This window comes from Cygnus olor, chromosome Z, assembly GCF_009769625.2.
Source record: "Cygnus olor isolate bCygOlo1 chromosome Z, bCygOlo1.pri.v2, whole genome shotgun sequence".
In the NCBI taxonomy this organism is placed as follows: Eukaryota; Metazoa; Chordata; class Aves; order Anseriformes; family Anatidae; genus Cygnus; species Cygnus olor.
In genome coordinates, this window is record NC_049198.1 from 218,518 (window position 1) to 239,911 (window position 21,394).

Below are 21,394 nucleotides of genomic sequence, written 5' to 3' on the forward strand. Positions count from 1 at the left end.
TAACTGAAAACACAGCTCAAGAGTACACTGGAACATTCCCATCAATTTTAACATGTTAAAAAACCTCATGCACACTATGCGTCTGCAGGAGATTAAGACCCTTCAAGCTACTCCAAGTAGGTTTTTTGGTATCAATATGCCTTTGTTAAAACAGGAAGGAAGAGGAGGAGGAAAAAAAAAGTAACATCAACTTCACAATGCGCAGAGAAGGGAAAAAAAAACAATTTTCAACTCATGAAACAGAATCAAATATTTATATCAATCACACAAATGAAGATAGCTAAATACTCTTAAAGTGCTTTAAGTAGAGTTATGACCTCTAACAGAAACAATCTGTTATCTACTATATATAACTCACAGATATAAGCAAGGAACCATGCCAACTGTAAAACAGCTTCTCCACATGTGCAACTACAAAGCTTTGTGTAGCTAAGAGTCAGTGCAGATTTTACAGACAGAAAAGATAACCCTGAACAGTTTGGTTGGATTTTTTTTTTCTTTTTTGTAGAAGGAAGAAATTGTCACCTTGAAAACTATTCTCTTTTCTTTTTAAACTTACTATTATCATTGGCAATTCTTAAAATTAGCTTAACAAGAAAAAAAGAAATATCTGTTTTACACTATGGCAGCATTTTTCAATTTTATTTTTTTTAGATTTATAGGGGAAAAAATATTATTCAGTGGTTATGCTTGATAGGATCCCAGAGCACATTTGTATTACCAAACTACCAACAACTCATTTTTATTTGATGACATCTATACCTCTTTACAGTTGCATGAACCCATAACTCCTGTGCATCTGCTAAACAACAAATTTCTTACCTAGACACAACAAATTATCCTCCAATCATCTTCATGTGTCAATACATAAGGCTACAGTAGTTTTGAAGATTTAAAATCTTCAAAAAGCACACAACAACTTTATATAAAGAAAATAAATCATGTAATTAAAAAAGCTCTTTGTAATTCTGAAAAGGGAACTACAATCTATAACTTAGATTTAATTCATATACGAATTAAAACATGAAACATTAAGGTCACATCAATTTGCAGTAAAATTAGACTATCTTGGAATTAATGTCGTCTTCTGCCAAAACATGCAGTTGCCAGAAGCTTGTATGATTCAATTAAATTTTCCTGTTGTCTGTTCCCAGTGCTGTTTTTGCTTATCAACAAGTTTCATTTTTTAAGAGGAGTTTTTATTTATCTATACAAAGCAGTCCATGGGTCAGATATTCAATTAGTACATTGCACAGAAACTGAATCAAAGTCGGCAGAGACATGACAATTTATGCTAACTGTAGACATGGTCTTGTTATGCCTTTATTCTTACTAAAAGCAGCTGTGAAATTTGTATCACAATAAAACTTGAATATTTACTAAAAACAAACCTCGCCCTAACATACTAAAAGATCATCATTCAATTCAGCTTGCGTAGGTAGGCATGCTACATGCTCTCCCTTTTCGTTACTGATAGCTACAGCAACTGAAAATACTTCTCTTGCACAGCCCTGCATGTCCTGTAAAGGAATACCAAGATATAACTATATCCCTTCAAACTAAGCCTTGCGTTTTCTTTTACTTGTAAGTTCTCAAGTCATTAGCACCTATGCCAAGACCTTGCTAACTGCTCCATTCAATCAGCAGTGCTCAATTTCTTTTTATGGGAAACTTGCATAGTCAAGATAAGCAGCAAGCAAGTGCATACAAGGTAAACTCCAGGACTTAAGGCTTCACTTCAAGAGCTTAATGGCTATTCTCCTTCCAGAGTCTTGGAAAATGACCTTTTAATTAAATCAAACTGTTATAAATGTCTAAAGGGCACAGAATTTTAAATGTGTGATTAAAACATTAGTTTCAAACAAGTTAAAAATGAAGCAGCACTGTCAATGATCTTGTGTCACGCCCTAAGTGAAAGGGACTCCTAAATTTCTTTTCCACAGAGTTTGCATCTGGACCTAAATCGAGGATGTATTTGAGATTATATATCTGAGCATACGTTAGGTAAGTAATTGGACTGACTGAAGGAAACCAGTGTCTTAAATTTAAGAACATATCAGTGAACCTTGCAAAAACTGAAAACAATTATGTTAAATCAAGAAAAAAATTGCAGAAAAAACACAAAGGTAACATCTTTGAAATACTTCGATTTAAGTTTTTCAAGCCCACATTAATCAGTTGGAGCTATGTTAAAACAGAACATTTACTTACGTTCCCATTGCCTTCTCATTGGATTGTTTTGTTTCCTAACAATGAAGTTAACAACTTGCTTTCTTTAATTAAAAAATCAATTAGAAAGGAATAGTGGATATGGACTATTGGAATATATTACACGTGAAGCAATAAAATCCTAACAGTACCATTCCCCACAGCTAAAAGTTACCTTTTTCCAACATGTCCCACAGATTACACTAAATGAGGGCAAATCAAAGTTCGCTGTCAGATGGCTTCCTAACAGGACATGCCACCACTTTGAATGCAGACAATAAGTAACAATAGACATATGCACCTGTCCATCCGAAACAAGGAAATAATTGCTGAAGGTCTATGGAAACCCAGCACCAGATCTGCCCAACTCAATCAATGGCACATGGGCTTGGCTCACCTCACGGGAGCAGTGGCCAAGATGCCTGTACCATACAGCACCAACCCAGTCACTGCTCTAGCTGGTGACCTCCAGCTTTCCTCAGATTTTTCCCTGCTGCCACTGGAGTTTGCACTGCAGCAGTCACAACTCCATTCTCACGGGGCCCTATGCTAAGAATACCATGTTGTCTTTACAATAACAGAGAGAGAAAAAAATTGATGCCAACTTGAAGTTTTTACTCCATGTGACTACAAGCACCCTGAGGGCTGTTTCCTTCTTGTCAGATTGGCGAGGCTCTTGTAGCACACTCCGAATGGCAGCTGCAAATAAGCACCCGTCAACCTGCAAAAAAGCTCCAGAGCAAAGACAAGCATCCAGAGCTACAAAATACCTGGATAAAACACCACAGATTCATGCCATTTCCATTCTCAGTTTTGGGACAGCTGTCCTTGACACCATTTGTGCAGGAGGAATTTTTTGTTGTTACAGAGCACTCAGAACACAAAGTCAAGCAAGCAAAAGTGCCTTGATCTTCATCCTACCGTAACATGAACTGAATACACAGAGATGCATGCTGTCTTTTTGCAGTAGAAAAAGTATTGGAAAGGGCAGGAACACGATTTATCAGAGCGTTTTCTCAATGAATAGGAATATTTCAGAAATAACTACATTTCTTTTTTTTTTTCTTCCATTGAGTAGATTACTGCAGCGTGGTTTTTGTTGATAAGTACCTTCAACAGTTAATCTGTTGAGCTCAAGATCAGAAATAAACCTCTGCATACCCAGAGTAAGCAAACATGTTTGGAGGGCCTCATTAGACACTTTGGCACAACAATTTTAAGTAGGCTCAAGTTCCTCACAGACGTCAGCGTTTAAGTGATATCAGCAGCTTTTTTTTTTTTTAAAGAAAAAAGCTGAACTACTATTAGTCTTTAAAACATATGGGTTTATGCTTTTGTCCTTTGTAGGATAGAATACTAATTGCACATTACATTTAATACAACATAAACTAAGACATTAGAGGAGACCATCATCATCATGTTGTGTACTAGTCTTGCTCTTAAGGAACAATATCTGAAATGCCACTTTCCTGGCAGTAAGCAGCAATTACCCAATGTCATATTAGGCATCACGAGTATGTGTAACAAGGACTGAGCACGAGTATCTGCTATGCTTCTGTTTGGAGCTATGCCCACTAAAAATGCAATAAATCATCATCTATTTGTGCCCTGACAGCATCTTTTATATGGTTTAAGACATTAGTAGACACTATCCAGAAAGAACAAAGCGATCACAAAGTAGTTATTGTCAAACACTACTGAAAGAACACTCTGCTTTTCTTTCAGAAATATCAACTTGCTGGGAAAATATAACTGCCAAAACATGGCTTTTAAGAGCTTTCATATGTTGCTGGTGAGAAACTTGTTAATGCCTTTCAGTACTTTATTTTCTAAATTCTTGTCAACAATTACAGAAAAAAAAAATGAGAAGGTGCAAGAATCTAAAAGCTCACTCAAATGCATGAGCACATCTATTCCCCAGGGTACAAAATGAGAAAACAGCTACCAGAAAGTCTACTAAACTTTACTGCCATAATTAGTTTCCATATCACACGAGTTTTGGCTCCGATGTAAATGCCCAAATGTCAGATCATCCAGTTCTGCACAGAGCATCGGGTAACACACCATTTAAAAAGTCATACTAAGAAATAACTTGACCTTGTGTTACAAAAAAGAATTGAACAATGTTTTCTTGACTGGATATTACTATAAAAAGTTCTGCAATTTGAACAGTACAATTGGATGAGCTTTCTGATCTCTGTTCTAAAGGATTTCTACAGTCATTTATGCAAACAGCATTTAGAAAAAAATGACAAAGGTAGGGGCAGTCAGCAGCAAACTCCTCAGAGCCCACCAAAACATTTTTTTTTTCCAATCCAAGTTGGGTCATTCTAGGCCTTTTCCACCTAAGGCATTAAGGTTTTTTGCTGAGTGGATCAATTCCATCACATCCCAGCCCGCACAGCCACCGGTTCCACCCTTGTGCTTTTTCTCTCAGTCAGGCTTATTCATAAATTCTTTGTCTTGCCTAATCATATAAGAATCAGTGCAGACCAGCAGTAACAACACGTATCAGGCTTGATTGGTTAGTCTTCATCCCAGAAGAAGGCAACTCCTATGCAATATGTAGAGGACAGCTTAAAATTATTATTATGTTACAGGTATCTTATAAATAAATGTGACTCCAATTAACAAGAACATAGGGAAAAAAAAAAAAGAGGTGTTAAACACACACCTTTCAGTATGCTTAATTTGTACTCCTGTAACTTAAACCAATACTGATAAGATGTTGCAGAACAATTATTAAAGTGATGGTGCAATTTAGAGGGCTGTTGCCTGCTTAAGCAGTGTAACTGTGTATTAAGTTTCCCACATAATGTGCACAAAAAGGCTGAGTTTTACACTCCGCATTCAGACTGTCCACAAAGCTGTGAAACAATAGCTGTATCTGAGTTTGGAGTAGAAATTCAGGTTTGCAGAAATTTTTCACTCCCTCTTAAGGACTTTATGAAAAACTCTGTGCTTGCCAGGCCAGTGTCATGACAGCTGAAAGAAACCTGCAATCCAAAAAATAAGGATTTCTACTTAACCTGAAAATTTGGTAGAAAGAGAAGAGAACAAAACATGATTCCACCCCCACCCCCCCGACTCCCAACACACCTGGTATCAGAGTGCAGCTTACTGTCAAGGCAGAGAAAAGCACACCTCTTCCTCTGTTCTTTAAAGATCTGGTGAGCAAGGACTAAGAGAGCATAGCAGCCCCTCCCAAAGAGCTCCAGAAGGATGGAAGTCCAGAAGGAAAGAGCAGTCTGTAGACAGCCAGTAGAAAGACAGAGGATGAACAGAAAGGTCCCAGTCCCACGAGCAAGTTCAGAACATACTGCGTGCTGTACTTCTGGCTGTTCCCCACTTCCCCAGCAGAAGTGCAAACTAGAAGTCTGAACACACCAAGGGACTGGTCAACCTTAACCAAAACAGTAACTTGCAGGCACAGGAAAGGGGGAAGGAGGACAGAGAAGGTGTTTAAGACGAAGGTATTTAAAAGGTCTCCTAAGAGCACCACGGTCTGCTGTTCAAGACTACATGTAGTCTTGCATACTGCAGTTACACATTTTTGACTACTCTGCTACGAGCTCTTAGCTGTAACACAGTAATACAGAAGACACAACAGACCGTTCTTGCTCTTGCTTATAAGATTAGCAGAAATGTGCATTTTCTGCAGAGTACGTTGTCAAATACACTACACAGATGCAGCGGCTGTTGGCAGACAAACACACTGATAGTATTGAACACAGAAGTACACTGCAGTTTTAGGTGTGGTTAAAGAAAAAAGTTCAAAGATTTTATCTGTTCCAATAATAAAGTAATATTAATGCTTTTAAACCAAAGTCAAAGGATATGCTGGTGGCTGTGTTTAACTTTTCCCACTCTACATACATGCTATTTGCAATGAAGTTTGTTTTATTGTCACATACAGGGAACTGGTAGAGGTAGATACAAGATGTTTGTGTGTTTCACATGTCACGAAACTGAAATACTTCAGAAGGGATCCCATATGTTCTTACCATATACTCCTCTGTCGAGGAGAAGCAGAAATTCATCCACGGCATTTCGCATCTCAGACTCAGTAAGATCCAGCAAAGAAACAACTTTGAAATCCATCTGTCTTAGCAAGTTGGTCAATTCATAGACATCCACCATCGGAGCCTTGAGTCGGGGGTGATTCCAGTAGTTCATATTTCCAATTAAGAGAGCTACTTTGTCTGTTGCTGCAAAGACAAAGGAAAAACAAAACTGCAGCATATTTGTTGTATTCCCTGGATTCAATACCTTAAATTTAATTTATTCCAAAGCAACAATAGTATCCAACATCACTTCAGGCACAATATTTGCAAGTCATTCTGTATCAACTATACAGCTCAACTCAATTCTCATTCAAAGAACAAAGAAACATTTCAGCATGTTCTGACAGTCAACATATCTGAAACGTGAGGCATCTAAGACTGGATAATTTATCAAGAAGTGAGTCACTAAGGCTATATGTCATTTCTTTAACTTTTCCTGAAAGCACAATTACTGAATTCCTCCATACAGAAGGAAATTTAATAAACATGAAAATTCTTATGGCAAGTTGCTAAAGCTATGGCCGGTTATACTCCACCACTCCCCCCCCCCCCCCCCCCCCCCCCCCCCCCCCCCAGCATTATGACAACTGAAAGGAACCTGCAGATTCAAAAAATCTTGTGCTTCTTAAAAATAAAACAAAACAAAAAAAAACCACCACACACAAAAGACCACTTTCATATCTCCAACCCCTACATTCACATCTTGCTAAAACATGGTATGTTTTAAGTAGAAGCTTTTACTTAACAGAAAACTTTATTTAGGTCAGAAGTGAAAAGTCGTTTTTTTCCTGTTTGTTAAGGTTTCTTTGGTTGCTAAACAAAAGGTCCCTTTTTGTTGGGCCTCTTCTTCTGTTGCTGTAGTTAAAAACTGAGAGAAGAGTAATTTACAAAACTGGGAGGGAAGTCTAATGATGTTCTTATAGCCGGAGATAGATTCATGCTGATTTTGATACAGCCAGAAGTATTTCTGTCCCAAGTAAACAGAGCAGCTATGAAACTAAAGAAAAAAAATTTACATTGACAGAAGTGCTTCAGAGACAGGTAGTCTCATTTTTATCCAAAAATTGTACGCCAAGGTACAGAAAGGCATTTATTCAAAGCAAGGCACTTCTCCTCTGGTTTATTTGTTACTTCTCCTCTCCAAGAGGAATTTTTCCTACTGCTCCGGTTGCAAATAGGATCATATGACTGCCCCAAATCTGCTTCAGAGTCAGTAACCCCACATACCCAGGAGGCAGCCTCTGTCCATAGCCTCAGCATCTAACATTTCAATTCCTTTAGCAAGATTCCCAACTCACTTTTAACATTCTTGCAGCTGAAAAACCTTCAAAGTCTTGAACAGCGTGGACTATTTTAACGGCAGAGAAAGATGTATAGTGACAGTAGAAGACTGATGTTGAAAAATACTTTTAAAAGTGTGAGTTTGCTATACAGTTTAGAAAAGATGAGCCAGAATTGCACTTATACTCCCCCTCTGGCAGCCCTTCCACCTGGTTTGGCACTGACAAAGACAACACGCCTGACCACAGTCAAGTCTATGATGCAAAGTTAAGAACGTGATTAAAAAAACCTCGCCAACTGTTCTTCAAAACACATATCCCATCCATCTACCTCAGCAAGCTGCAGCTCAGGATCAACACCTCCATGCACTGTGCACAGTTGAAGCTGAGCTTGCGGGCACAACATACTCTCTTAGTAGACAACTGTCTTTAGCAGACAACTCCAATCCCTTTTCTCACCTCACCCTAATGCCACGATCTCCAACCGCTGAAGTATTCAAAATAATGGTGTAACACACTTGTTAAGGTCACAGCCAGAGGAATTTGTAACAGTAAACTGAAACAGACAAGAAGTCGCAGACACTCCACCAAGTCACTAAAAATACTGGTGCACTCACCACAGCTTACTAGTCAAAGGGCAACCAAACATTATAAAGGGCTATAGAAATGCAGGCGTCTCCCTCCCTGCAGTTATTTCACAAGTTATTTCATAAGCAATGGCAGAAAAAGCAAAACTCAGAAGTATTTCTTATCTAGGAGATAATGTTGCAAGTGTTCATTACATCTGCAAAACTACTTACCAAAAGGTCTGTCATTTGATTGTTCTTGTAGGTCTGCATGAAATCAATTCCAAGAACAGATCATCAGTAAGTACAGTCATAGTTGTCAGCATCAGAAAATGAACTGCACGTTCCATACAGCAACAGTCTACTAGTAAGGCTTTAATAACTTAATTTCTTCACTGGTTTTAAGAAAATAAAAGTGCTTTTTTGTTGTTATTTACCTGATTTCTTTGACCTCCTCCCAGCAAACATACCCCAGTAGGATATGAATAGCTAGTCCTATTTATTAAGAAATATTAGAAGCTTGTGGTATTATTTTGAATTTTACAAACTGCATGTCAGCATTTTCAGTAATGTCTGAAACAGTTCATATTCTCCAAATGAAATGCAGATATGTAAGATGGAGATAGTAGCAGAGATGACAATTGGATATGTGAAAAATCTTTCATTTTGTACTTCACAAAGGGATGGTAAAGTCAATGCCCTGCAAAGCCTAACCCTGGATAACATGTCATGACAACATTACTGAACTATCTTTGAGTGACTAAGCCTTGGCAGAAGTAAATGTATCTTTGATGTCTAACCCAGGAAATTATGACTTCTGTGATTTGATATTTTAGGAACACTATCAGACATAATCCCTGATAGGGTATTATTTTAGACTTTTGTTTCTATAATAAATATCATACAGGCTTCAAGTCACATTAGTTCACTCCAACATGAATTTATGAAATATACCAACTCAATCTATCATTGGTGACAGCCAGACATCTTATACTTCATTCACTGTAATCATCTTAAAAAGCAGCAACATAGTAAAACTTAGAGCCCAACAAAGCCACAGACAAGAAAACAAAACACAATTTCTTCTGCATTTATATAACAAGCATGTATGCAGTATAAAAGAGCAGCTTTGTGTGATTTTTAAAAGATAATAGCAACTCTGTGGTTCATTGCATATCTTCAAGTTCGTTTATTGGGACCAGAAAGTGGTACTGCCCTTAACATGATACCTGTCACTAATAAATCCCCAGTTATAAACACATCCAAATAATGTAAACCAAATATTGTAACCGAGCTAGGCTTCAGTGAATTGTAACATGAAATGAAGATGTGAAATTAAAGCTTTTCAAAACATAGCACTTACCTGTTTTTTGAAGATCACTTAGATCTTCTGTGAAGAAAAGCACCAATAAAATTCATAGTTTAAACAAGATGCAAAAAATACATATTCTATTAATATATATATAATTAATATATCTATGTCATGCCATTATTAATTAAAGTCAAAAACTAGAAAACAAGCTATCTTTCTAAAATATTTTTGGCTTTGTATTTTTGTAAATCTAACTTTCTTATGTTTATTGCACATGCACAGAAGAGAAAATCCTGCATCAAAATACTAGAATCATAGAATCATACTAAGGTATACTAGACACAATATTACAATATAGCTGAAAACAGAGGTAGAAACGTACTATGCCTCAGGCCCACAGGCATGCGAGCAGCTTGAATGAATAAGGAACAAGACATCAGAATCTGCCATGCGAAAAATAGATGTTTTAAGGACTGCTTAAAAAGCAACATCCTGAGCAAGAAGTCTTACTTTGTAAGGCCATGTATATTTAGAAGGATATAATTTTCAGATATATTTTTCAAACACTCTAAACTATCAGAGGTTTCACCTATCTATTTTCAGAATACTGGAAACTATGAAAAAGAAAAATCATTTATACGAAGCACCAGAGGTCTCTTGGAACAGGCCTGCTCCACACAGCGGAGCACTAGGCAGATCTTTCAAGCCCCAAAAGCAGACTCAAATATCCACATGGGAAACTCTAGTTAACTAAAGTGAAACTAGCATGTGTTTTAATGCAGCTTAGTAGCAGAACAACCTTAGAATCACACAATGGTTTGGGTTGGAAGGGACCTTAAGGATCATCTAATTCCAATCCCTCTGCCACGGGTAGGGACACCTCCCACTAGATCGGGTTGCACAAAGCTCCATCCAACCTGGCCTTCAAACTTGCATCCAATCAAACTGTAATTTGAGTGCAGACCCCAGCAGTTAATACAGTGGTTATCTTCTTCTTCAAAGGTTTGTTGAATTACAGACAACTAGTAGGCTTCTGCACAGTGCTCCATCATGTAACGTAGACACCTCTTCAAGCCAGAAAGGATGTTAAGGCTCAAAGAGATGTCACAGAAGCTATGCTGTGGAAGTGGCTGACACTGAAATTTGTGTTACTCGTACGTTCTAGTACGCAACACCCTCACAATGTCAAACCTTTAACAAAGGAGCTAAAGGGGAACATCAACTCCAGTTAAAGATTGAACAAGAAATGTTGCACAGCAGCTTAATTCCAAGAAAAAGAGTAAAGAGATGTTTATAGTGCCTTGCAAAACAAATGCATTTATTTCCTTCACTGCTGGTAGATCAACTTGGGGCAGGGCAGGGGGGCTTCTGTAAGCAGCCTTAAATCTTTATGTATAATACCCTGCCATGTAAATTTTACAGACTTTAAGAGTCTCAGTAATTAATTGATGGCATCAACATAAAGGTCACAATACAACTTTTCCCAAGGTAGCAATGCAAAGGAGAAAAGAAATCAACCTAATAAGGCTGCTGGCAACACCTCTTGCAGACACAGACCTGACAGTGGAACCAGCTCTATTCAGCTCTTTAAGGTCATCCAGGTCCATAAACATACCAAGTTTTTCTTGCAAGGATGTTGCTTCCTGGAGCCCAGCTAAAGAGATCTCAACATCTTTGTGTTTTAATAGAAATTATAAGTGCAGGGCACAAAAACAGTACAAAAATAAAAAAAATAAATATTGCAGAAGAAAGCTTGCTTTTTTTCCCCCCCCATAAGCTTTAGATCATGCTATCGAGGCAAAGGAGAGAAGCACATGCAGAAGGAATGTTACATCACACATCAGTGTTTTAAAGCACACTGAAGCTCTTAACCCACATATACTTTTCAGCAATGCACTTAGTAATACATCATCCCAATCATTAATCTTTAAAAATTGATTGACAACTAAAGAGTTACTTTACCTTCTGTGCACTCCACTGCCATAGATTTCCTTCCTTGTGTTTTAAGCGGGGGGAAATTGGAAGACAATTGCTCTCAGTTATGAGAGTTAGCACACAAAATGGAAGAAAAAGGTCACTTCCAAGCTCCTCTGTAATCTGGCTCATTTTACAGCAGTATAAATCTTTCAGCACTGACTGTGATACTGTATAGTAATTATTACTAAAATTCAGGAGTATTAGAATGGTCTTAGGATAGGAAAGAACTTTTCATATGAATTATGCAATAGTAGTCCCAGATAAATCTAGAAGCTATATAAACAGATCTCCTCTTTAGTTTACTGCAAATACATGCACACCCCTAAACAGTGTTACATCCATTTATTCCACTTGCTGTGAATAATCTCACCTGCCCTGATTGCTAAAGAGCTCAGTGTAACACAGTTCAAATCACTAACAAGATGTTAATGAAATCGAGGTTTAAACTGTTGTCAAAAACAAGAATATAAAGAAAACAGCTCACCATCTGTTGATAAGCTACGCTCATACTAGCAATGCCAAAAAGTGGTAGCATTTCTATGCTAGCTACCTTAAAAACCCAAAGCACTTTATAACTTACAGAACTTTAAAATTGCCTTTGCTGTCAGCAGGCAACACTATTTTAACAAACGGATAAACTAAAAATATAGAAGATTATGTGCTTGGCTTAATACTAGAAGTCTGAAAAGCAAGTTCTAGTGATAGCGAAGAAATTGATAAATCAGCTGACCTCTATCAAACTGAAAAACTCCTTACCTACAACAACTTCTATCTTCTTGCTGTCTTGGTCTTCCTGGTCATTGAACACGTGACACCAATATGTTCCCCCATGTTCCATGTCCACACAAGTTACCTACGTGAGCACAATCACAGTCATCCTGCCAGGCCCCAGAAGAATATCTTTATCAGTTTCATTTAAGCCCCCACATAAGAAACAGTAAAAATTAAAAGCAAAACCTAAACAAATCCACAATTTTCTGATACCCTCATTCTACAGTAAGCTGAACAGCATGCCTTCTAGAAATGCTTTCAAGAATTGAAGAAAGAATGCAAATCCACTTAACAGGCCTGAGATGCTTTAAGCATTAAATGTAACAGATCTTAGAAATCACAGAGCTTTGCAGTCTGGGATAGAAATACAAGCTTTCACTTTTACTGGTACTTAATCTTTGTTATGTCAATAAAGATCTCTGATCCAAAATACACTGTAGCTGTCCACCCCGTGACTACCACCTGAAACATGTTCAGGATTACAGTTTTGCACCCTGGAGCCTCAGAGCCATATTGGCATTTGAGTAACAAAACAGGATAGCTACTTAGAAACTGTATTTGCATAAAAGGTTATCAAAGCTATGAAGAAGTTATTTTCTTCAAGGAAGCTTTATGTAATAAGCTAAAGGTGGTTACATATTAATCCCCAAGAGCACTCTGCAGTAACTTACCATGTAGACATTTTTGCTCCCATTTGCCAAGGGAAATCCATTTCTGAACCACTGATATTGAGGAATTGGGTTTCCAACAGCTCTGCATTCTAATACCAAAGCATCTCCCACTGTCAAGTTTTGTGGCTGAGGCTGAATACAAATGCATATCTTCTTTTCAGGCAAACTAATTAAGCTCCCTTCAAAAAAAACAAAGACAACAATGAAAGGAAAGAGTCTTTTCCATTCATCAGTGTGCTTATCTTGTTTGCTTGGAGTGCAGTTAACCCCTCATTCCATTTCCACAGAATCTAGGTTTTCTTATGTGTCCAGGCTTTAAGCATACAAGTATTATGAGCTTCTGTGTAAGGTAAGACTTTTTTCTAGTGGCCAGGAAAGCACTGAAACTCATTAAGTTCTTCTTTACCCAGTATCTCTATTCTCAGACAGGCAGCAAACAGATAGGTGGTGGACAAAAATTCCTGATTATCAGACCAGAACCCATAGGACAAACATGCATAAAAGACTGTGTCTGTGCTCAGGTTAAAAAAAAAAAAAAAAAAAAAAAAGTTAAAAAGTACAAGAATCCTTTAGGAATTCAAGGGATTCCAAGACACTGTTTTCCATCTATTCTTATCCGCTATTCATAGAATCACAGAATGGCTTGGGTTGGAAGGGGCCTTAAAGATCACCCAGTTCCAACCCCCCTGCCATAGGCAGGGACGCTACCCACTAGATCAGGTTGGCCAAGGTCCCATCCAGCCTGGCCTTGAACACCTCCGTGGATGGGGCATCCACAGCTCCCCTGGGCAACCTGTTCCAGTGCCTCACTACCCTTACAGTGAGGAATTTCTTCCTAATGTCTAATCTAAAACTATCCTCTATTAGTTTAAGATGATTCCCCTTTATCCTATCATTATCTACCCAGTAAAGAGTCCTTCTCCATCCTTTTTGTAAGACTCCTTGAAGTACTGAAAGGCTGTTATTGTGGAACTTTCTTTCTCTTCTGCTTTTGTAGCCAGTACAAGAGCACAATAATTGAGTATCACCCTTTTAATCATCCTTCTCTCATGTCTGCATAAGACAGCGATGGGGACCCGAGTTTCTCTAAGAAGCAGGAAGGCAGACTTTCAGAAGACCATGTTTGTCCAATAAACGCTCACTCAAACTCTAGAGAAAAACAGACTTCAGCTTCAAGGTACAATCCACACAGAGATGTCCCACTATAAAAAGCTTCTGCCACTCACCATGAGATGCACCCTGGAGATCGCAAACTTCTAGTCGTGCCCACTGACTGAACGCAAACGAAGATTCACTGTTCACTCGACAGATGTAGAAGCCAGCATCGTTTACTTTCACTGGATTCAAAACCAGTTCTGGAGAATTACCATAGGGAACCTGAATCACACATGAACCAAGAAATACTTTGATTTGATTGATTTAAGCTAAACTAGGATCAAACATTAGAATATTTATTCAGCAACTCCTCAATATTAGAATATTTATTAACAGCAGCCCCAATTCCCGTACTTGCTTAAAAATTTTGGATGAGAAACTCTTGCTCTACACACTTAGTAGCTTAGAGAGGGACTTTCTTCTAGGCATTATTCATGTGCATCTATTTAAGAGGCTTCTGAGCTTTTAAGCTGGTTAAATAACTCTTCCTGAAATTATTTATTTTGTAGGAAGACAATCAGGACAAGAAATATGGGCATAAGTGCTGCTGTTCAAACTCCAGAGATACTGGCTCACATACACTCCGGTATTTTACCCAAGTCTGTGACACCACTGAGTTCAGGCCTTCAATTGCTCAGTCTTTGGAACCAGTTTCCATCTGTCTAAAACCAATGGTGACTGACATTTATTCCACTGCAGTGGTTTCTCCTCAGGGTGTGAAATTTCTTGGTAGGCTGAGACACAACTAAACTTACAGTTTTCAAGATTAGTCTCCAAGGATGAAGAAGTGCTCTGAATTCACTGAACCGCCTTACTGTTTTAACACATTGATAAGGTCATTATAGCATTTATTCAACTTCTATTTTTATTAGTAGATGAAGCAAACATCTCCCCTTATAATTAAGAGTAACAGCCTTCAAAAAATTTTGGAGAGAAATTCCCATCTAACACCAGGAATATCATAAACTAGTTTATGTAGTCATTAGCTATTCTTTTCACCAAATTTTATATACATACATATGTGTGTATATATATATAATTTTTTTTTCTCTATTACCTCTTTTTCCTGTTTGAACCACTGGTAATGTACAAATGGGTGTCCTGTTGCCCAACAAGACAGCTTGACAATCTGGCCAGAGAGCACTGCTTGAGAGTCTGGCTGTACAACAATCTTTATACCTTTAAAAAAGAATTTAGACATAGGAAAGTGATTAAGAAATACAATTCAACCATTTAAATTTGCGCTTAAATTATCTTCCAAGCAAAGAAAGTTTCTGCCATTAATTATACTTAAAAGTAATCTGGTTTTACTGTGTATATACACAGTTTCATTTAGTTAATTCTAAGACATTCAAAATTGTCTTCCATTACACAAAATCCACACTTGAATCAATCAGCACTCTATGGAATTTTATCAAAGATTTACAGGAGATGACTGACGTTTTAATTTCAGGAAACTTCCATTACCTCTTGCTCTCTACTCACTACAGCAAACAGTATGTCCAATGGCATCACGGTTTCCTTCTGGGAGGGGTATTCCCACAATACACCTTATGGAGTTTGCTCACACCAAATGATTTATTTGAGTTGTTGAACTTCAGAAATGAGACAAGGCACAGCCTGAGGGAGTGTTCAAAATAGTAAAACCTAGTTTAACTGCAACATACTGAATTTTTCAGGTATTGCTCATGCAACTTATTAGCCAACGTTAGTTTCCTTAATGGCTTTTGCTCCTGTAGAGCACAGGGCTGGGGCTTTCTTTTTACTAGGCTGCGAGGTAAAATTTTCCACTTCAGACTTTAAGTGCCAGGAAATAGTGTGAGTGAAATTCTGACACCAGTCCGATATGATCCAGTTGTTTTCTTAACCTAGACCATTCCAGAGATCTAATTACAGTACAACCCCCAAAACAGATCCGCTGTTACAACCAAGGTCACGGGAAGAAGAAGAGGGGGGGAAAAAAAAGTCATCTGCAGAACAGAAAGTTTAACCTTAAGGTGCTGACAAAGAATATATGCACCTCCGGCCAAGGTGTTCAGCAATGTTGAGTTGATAAGGCAAAAAGATCACTAGATTGAAGTATTATTTGCTATGGATGGCAAACGCATGTAACAAACCCAGTGGGACCACAAGCAACAGTACATGCTAACGACTAGATGCTACAACACTGGTTACAGAAAAAGCACAGAAACAGTGAATGGCGCAGAGGCACTTCATTACCTTTTCATTATTCTCTGAAATTAACAATCAGATACAAAATAGGTATTCATATTAAATATTTCATTTTGATTAGAGTCGGTCTATTTCCCTGTATTGGGAGAAAGTAGGTTCCTTATTACTGTTTAAAGGAACACACTTTGCAGAAGCTGAAAGCGCAGTTTGGTACAGAAGCAGCATCCCAGACTGGTGGGGGAATAATTTTAGAGAGTAACATAAACTAAACAGAAGCTGCAAGCAAAAATAGCTGCAAAGAGATGGCAAACAGCCCAGTACAAGGCTCAAGATTTTAATTTGCTCCAAGCCTTCTTACTACACTCTACCAGGAGTTTTCTTTTTGTCTGCTTCCCCTCCCAACTCCCCGCTTGTGTTCAACAGCTTAGTCACACATGGGGACTTTTTCCTAACAGAGAATGCTTGAGGAAAGAAACTGTAATGATTTGATCAACAGGCTGAAACTTGAGCAGAAACACATGCGGTCAGACCGAAACAGAGATTCTATGACATATGGAAATCACAGGGTCTTTGTCTAGCAGGGAAGCAGGCTATGTTAGCTTCCTCCATATAGAATCTTATTCTAAAATAGTTGAGCACACAGGGGGCTACTCCAAACTAGCTACAGGACTTGAAAACTCCTCATCTATCTTTCTGTAAAACATTTTCCCTCTAGAGCTTAGCTCCAGAGATGGATACTTCAGTTTTTCATTTAATACTTCCTCTGCTGTTTGTCTGAGTTAAAGGGAGCATTTTAAGTAGTTTTGAGCATCACAATCACCTAATATTAAACAAGACAGGTAGGATATTTATAATGTCAATTTAAAGGGCTTTGCACTTTCCAAAAACTTCCACTTTTTTTTTAATCTCTCCTGATTTGCATCACTAACATCTCTTAAGAAAGTAGCTGAGAAAAGCAAGTCATCTGAAAGATCAGTATCTTGTACTCCTTAGAGTTATTACAAACAAGTTCTAAGAAAACTGATTCATAATGTCTTCAGTTTTGGTTATTTTCCTGTCATTCATTCAGCATTATATAGCTACTTCCTGCAAGCATTACAGAATTTAATGGGTTAAAAAACAAAACATCTGGCTTAATTTTCTGAATGATTACAAAGATACACCAACACTTCTTTGTTCATTCAACAAACCATGGTGCTCCTAGTACAGTAAAAATCAGCCGCCTTAACTGAATGAAATGGCTGCAAAGCATTGTTATTACTAGTTAACCTGAAAAATTCCACTGTTGTCTTAATAGTAGTTCTAAGTCCATGGCTTCTGTTCTCATGCTGTCCAAAGAAAAGAAGGACAGCTATCCGTATGGCAAAGAGCTTGCTAGCCTCATTCCCAATCCCCACTTTCATGAGGGGCTTTTGTAACTTCCTAGTAGACCGAATTTTACCACATCCTGAAGGACTATACTTGTACTCTACAAGAAGCACTTGGTCTACATGGTCTTACCCATGCATGCCCTTGCATTGTCCACACTTCTAGAATTTTTGAGAAGAAGCAAGCTGAATGTGTTAGCAGAAAATAATCTAGTTCCCTGCTAGGTTAGCCTTTCTGCCAAATTAGCTAGTTGGAATGGATCCAATATGCAACAGAACTGGTGCTAATTGAACAGTTCCCTTTCAATCAGGGTAAGCTATGAACTGAAGTTCACAAAACCTGTAGCCTGAACAGATGGCTGGCAACGCTACTTGCCTTTCTAACTCAACCACTGCAGTTCTATAAGCATCTCCCAAAGGCCCAGTTTAATACAGTTAATACAGTTTAATACAAGTTAGCAGAGCAAATGACAGCACCTGTCACATCGATGCAGCCAAGTCCAAGCTTACAACAAGACTGCATTAAGCCTGCTTACCTACTTAGCCTACTTTCAATCTCAGAATCATATAAATGATACCAGTTACTAGAATTCAAACACTAACAATGTTTTTATTTACTGTAGAAAATGAATACTTCAGTGTTTCCAGTGGAAAACGCCTAGTTTCACTGAAAGCACAAACCAGAACTGACCTGAATAGCTGAGACACTGGAGAGCCTCTGTATGCTCCAGGGCCTGCAGGAACTCCACCAGTTCCACCACTGTGCAACCCCTATCACCCAGCAGCTTCAGGAGACTCCAGCTTGGACTTCCTTCCGGCTCCAGGACTTTGAGGGAACATTGTTCTAAATCGAGAGGGCTACAAAATAATAGGACAAAGACATAGCTTAGACCTTCTTAATACTCTTTCTCAAAAAGGAGCTAGATTAAGAAAAATCAGTTTGAGACCAAAAAGAAAAAAAAAAGATGGGAAAATCGTAGCTGATTTGGGCTTTTTTGCAGTATTTCCTTCAGGTTTTAGGAGTCCAGAGGTTATATAGCGGCACTTCCACAGACAGAAGTTAGTGAGCTGTATGCTGTAAAACAAGAGATGTTCGTACCTAACAATTCTGACCAAACATATTGAGAAATCTTCTAATTTTTGATTTTCAAAGTCTCAGCAGAAAAACAAGTACAGCACCTTTCATTTTCATGTGCCTAATTCAGAAGCAGTAAAAACTGAGTCAGACTCTAACTTGAAAGTCCAGGAAGACTTAGATCTGCAGAGTAGCTGTTAAAACAAGCGACCGCTGCAGCTTCACTGCTGCACACACGGCTACGGCTACAGCTGACAGCTCCAATAAATCTATCTCCAGCTATAAACTTTCATGCTTTTAAACTTCAGTTTTACGACTTCATGTGCTTTCATTCACAGCAGATTGAAACAACACAGATGATAAGGGAATTAGTAATTATGGAAAAGGAATGCAAGTTTATGTATTACCGCTAAAAAGATTCATCAACATTTCCTTCATTCAATCACAGTGCCACGCAAACCTGGAGGCAGGACACTTTCCCTCATCAAGAAGAACCTCACTGTATTTCGCTGGGTAACACAGGCAAAGAAACGCAGCACCAGGCCTCTCGAGGGAGTCGTGCTGTTGGTCTCGGGTTGTTCCCCTGTATTAACAAATAATCGCCCCAGGGAAAGGATACGACTTCACAGCGCACGTTCAGCGCTGCGCTTGAAACGCCTTTCTTTTATTTTCCCTTTGAGATACTACCCTCTAAACAAAACCTGGAAAGGCACTGAAAGCGAAACGACCAGGAAGCGATGCGGCGAACGTGACCCAGGCAGGAAGCGCCGCCGCTGAATGCCCCCAGCCAAAGGAGCCGCGCTGCAGGCAGCAGCCGCCGCACACCTGCGGCGGGGGCGCAGGGCGGGAGGCCCCCGGCGCCTGCCTGCTGCCGGGGCTTGCGTCCCGCTGCCGCCCTGCCCCGCGAGGCTCGCCCAGGCGCCGGGCAGCAGGGCGAGCCCCGCCCGCTTCGCCTCCTCGCCAGCGGCCCCGGCCCGCGCCCGCGCTCGGCCCCCCGCAGCGGGCAGCGCCCTCACCTCAGGCGGACCCTGCCGCGGCTCCCCGCTCGCTGCGCCAGGTCCCGCCAGCCCTTGCCGGGCGCCGCCCGGTCCAGCAGCTCGCTGAGCCGCCGCAGCACTGGCTCGGCCAGGCGGCTGAGGGGAAGGGACCCCGGCGGGCTCCGCGGCGGCTCCGACATCGCCCCGCTGCTGTCTCTGCCGGGGCGGTGCTCCCGCCCGGAAGGACGCGCCCGGCGCAGCCGCACGGCCCGGGCCGGCCCGGGCCGGCACACGCCGCCGGCGTGGTCGCGGTGCTGCCCGGCACCGTCCCGCTACTGCCGGGCCCCGCCGCCAGCCTCGCCGCGGCCCCCCGCAGGGGGAAGCCTGTCCCGGCCGCGGTTCGCTGCCGGCGGCGCGAGGGAACTGGGCGGGCTTTGGCGTCCCGTTGCGAGGCCGAGCGATGCTGCTGCCAAAAGCCACCGCGTGCAGCCGGGAGGGCCGTGGTCGGCCGGGGAGCAGCTCCCCTGTGGAGGGAGCGCGGTCGGGCAGGGCGGTGGAACAGGCAAAAGCGGGGTACCCGCTGGTAGCAGGGAGAAGGCGTTTAACTCGGCCGCAGGCGCTCCCCGCCTCACGCTCCGTCCCCGGGTGCCTGAGTCCCGGCGGGGGCAGGAGCTGAGGAGAGGCCCCCGAGCGCCTGCTCCAGGGCTGTGAGGCGAGCGCGGCCACGGTGTGAGGCGGATTCGCATCTTCCCGGAGCTACAGGTTGCTCAAAGTGGGCTGAAAGTGTCTTAGAAATTACTCATACTACCGTTTTTAATCAGTGACCGAGCATTCAGGTGTGACCGCCCATACTTCTGCAGCGTTTTCTTGTGTAGCTGCAAGCCTGCCTTGATGTCCCTGTGCGCAAACTGGAGGCCGGTGGCTGCAGTGGCGCAACGTGGAGACCAAATTAATAAGCTTGCTGTTCAGTAGCTGGTTGTCTCGTGCCTGGCACTAGTCAGAACTGCACAAAGACGCACACCTGCCTGCAGAGCTGGTAACAGCACAGCATCTCCCCTTGGCTTCTGTGGGGTCCAGCACCTCTGAAAAACAAGCTATTTATTTAGACCTGAATTTGCGAGGAGCGGCTTCTTCAAGCACCATTAATCAGTAACGTATTCCTCCCAAGCTATGTGCAAAACCAGTCTGCATGGCAGCATGGATACAGGTAAGACAGCGCATTTGGCTTCCTGATGACATGCGTGTACCCACAGTTGTGTATGATACCAGGCTGGTGTCTTTCACCCACCTTGGGCTGTGGACTGTGCTTGTTGGACACCCCACAGTGTCAAACGGTCAAATTAGATCATGTTATACATGGCTTCAAATCCTGGTCTCTAATTCCTTTGGGGATTATTTTGGCTATTAAGTTATTGTATGAATCATAGATATCCCTGCTGCTCTGTTTGTTGCTGAACACACTTGTTTTTTTAGCCTGTGGCCTAGGTCTCGGGAACATCGGGTATCTGAAGTATTTAGCACCTTAGTTTCTGATAGCGAGCATTTTAGCTGCACCTTCTGCAAAACAAGAAAAAAAAATGGCACTAAACTGGCTTTTCAGCCTTTTCTGAACTCCTTGAGCTGAGGGCACTTTGTGTAATTCAGACAAGTTCCCTGGGTGAGAATTGGCTTCTTGGGTAGCAGGCATGGGAATACTTTTTCGGGATTCATTTAGATATGTGTTTGATAATCATTGCCTTTGAGAAATGTGAATTGTTAGGTGGTTTCTTTTGTGTAGCAATTGTTAAAAGTTCACTGTT

General features: G+C 40.5%; 2 protein-coding genes across 15 annotated transcripts in view; one reads left to right on the forward strand and one right to left on the reverse strand.

The window, feature by feature from the left end:
- Positions 1 to 19,837, reverse strand: part of MALT1 (MALT1 paracaspase) — a 30,708-nt gene extending 10,871 nt beyond the window's left edge. The window contains exons 1-9 of the mRNA XM_040539981.1: positions 19,635 to 19,837; positions 18,235 to 18,401; positions 15,062 to 15,183; positions 14,076 to 14,226; positions 12,850 to 13,028; positions 12,164 to 12,260; positions 9,482 to 9,508; positions 8,353 to 8,385; positions 6,213 to 6,416 (exon numbers count right to left, since the gene is read on the reverse strand). Coding sequence (XP_040395915.1) covers positions 6,213 to 6,416; positions 8,353 to 8,385; positions 9,482 to 9,508; positions 12,164 to 12,260; positions 12,850 to 13,028; positions 14,076 to 14,226; positions 15,062 to 15,183; positions 18,235 to 18,401; positions 19,635 to 19,795 — 1,141 coding nt within the window. The 5' untranslated portion in view covers positions 19,796 to 19,837. The remainder of the gene's footprint in view (positions 1 to 6,212; positions 6,417 to 8,352; positions 8,386 to 9,481; positions 9,509 to 12,163; positions 12,261 to 12,849; positions 13,029 to 14,075; positions 14,227 to 15,061; positions 15,184 to 18,234; positions 18,402 to 19,634) is intronic.
- The window catches only part of ALPK2 (alpha kinase 2), an 84,275-nt gene continuing 82,611 nt past the window's right edge, over positions 19,731 to 21,394 (forward strand). For 13 of the 14 annotated variants that reach the window (XR_005815038.1, XR_005815039.1, XR_005815041.1 and 10 more), the window contains exon 1: positions 19,731 to 20,802. The gene's annotated coding sequence lies outside the window, so the exon portion shown is untranslated. The remainder of the gene's footprint in view (positions 20,803 to 21,394) is intronic. The other variant, XM_040539943.1, reaches the window with a different exon arrangement.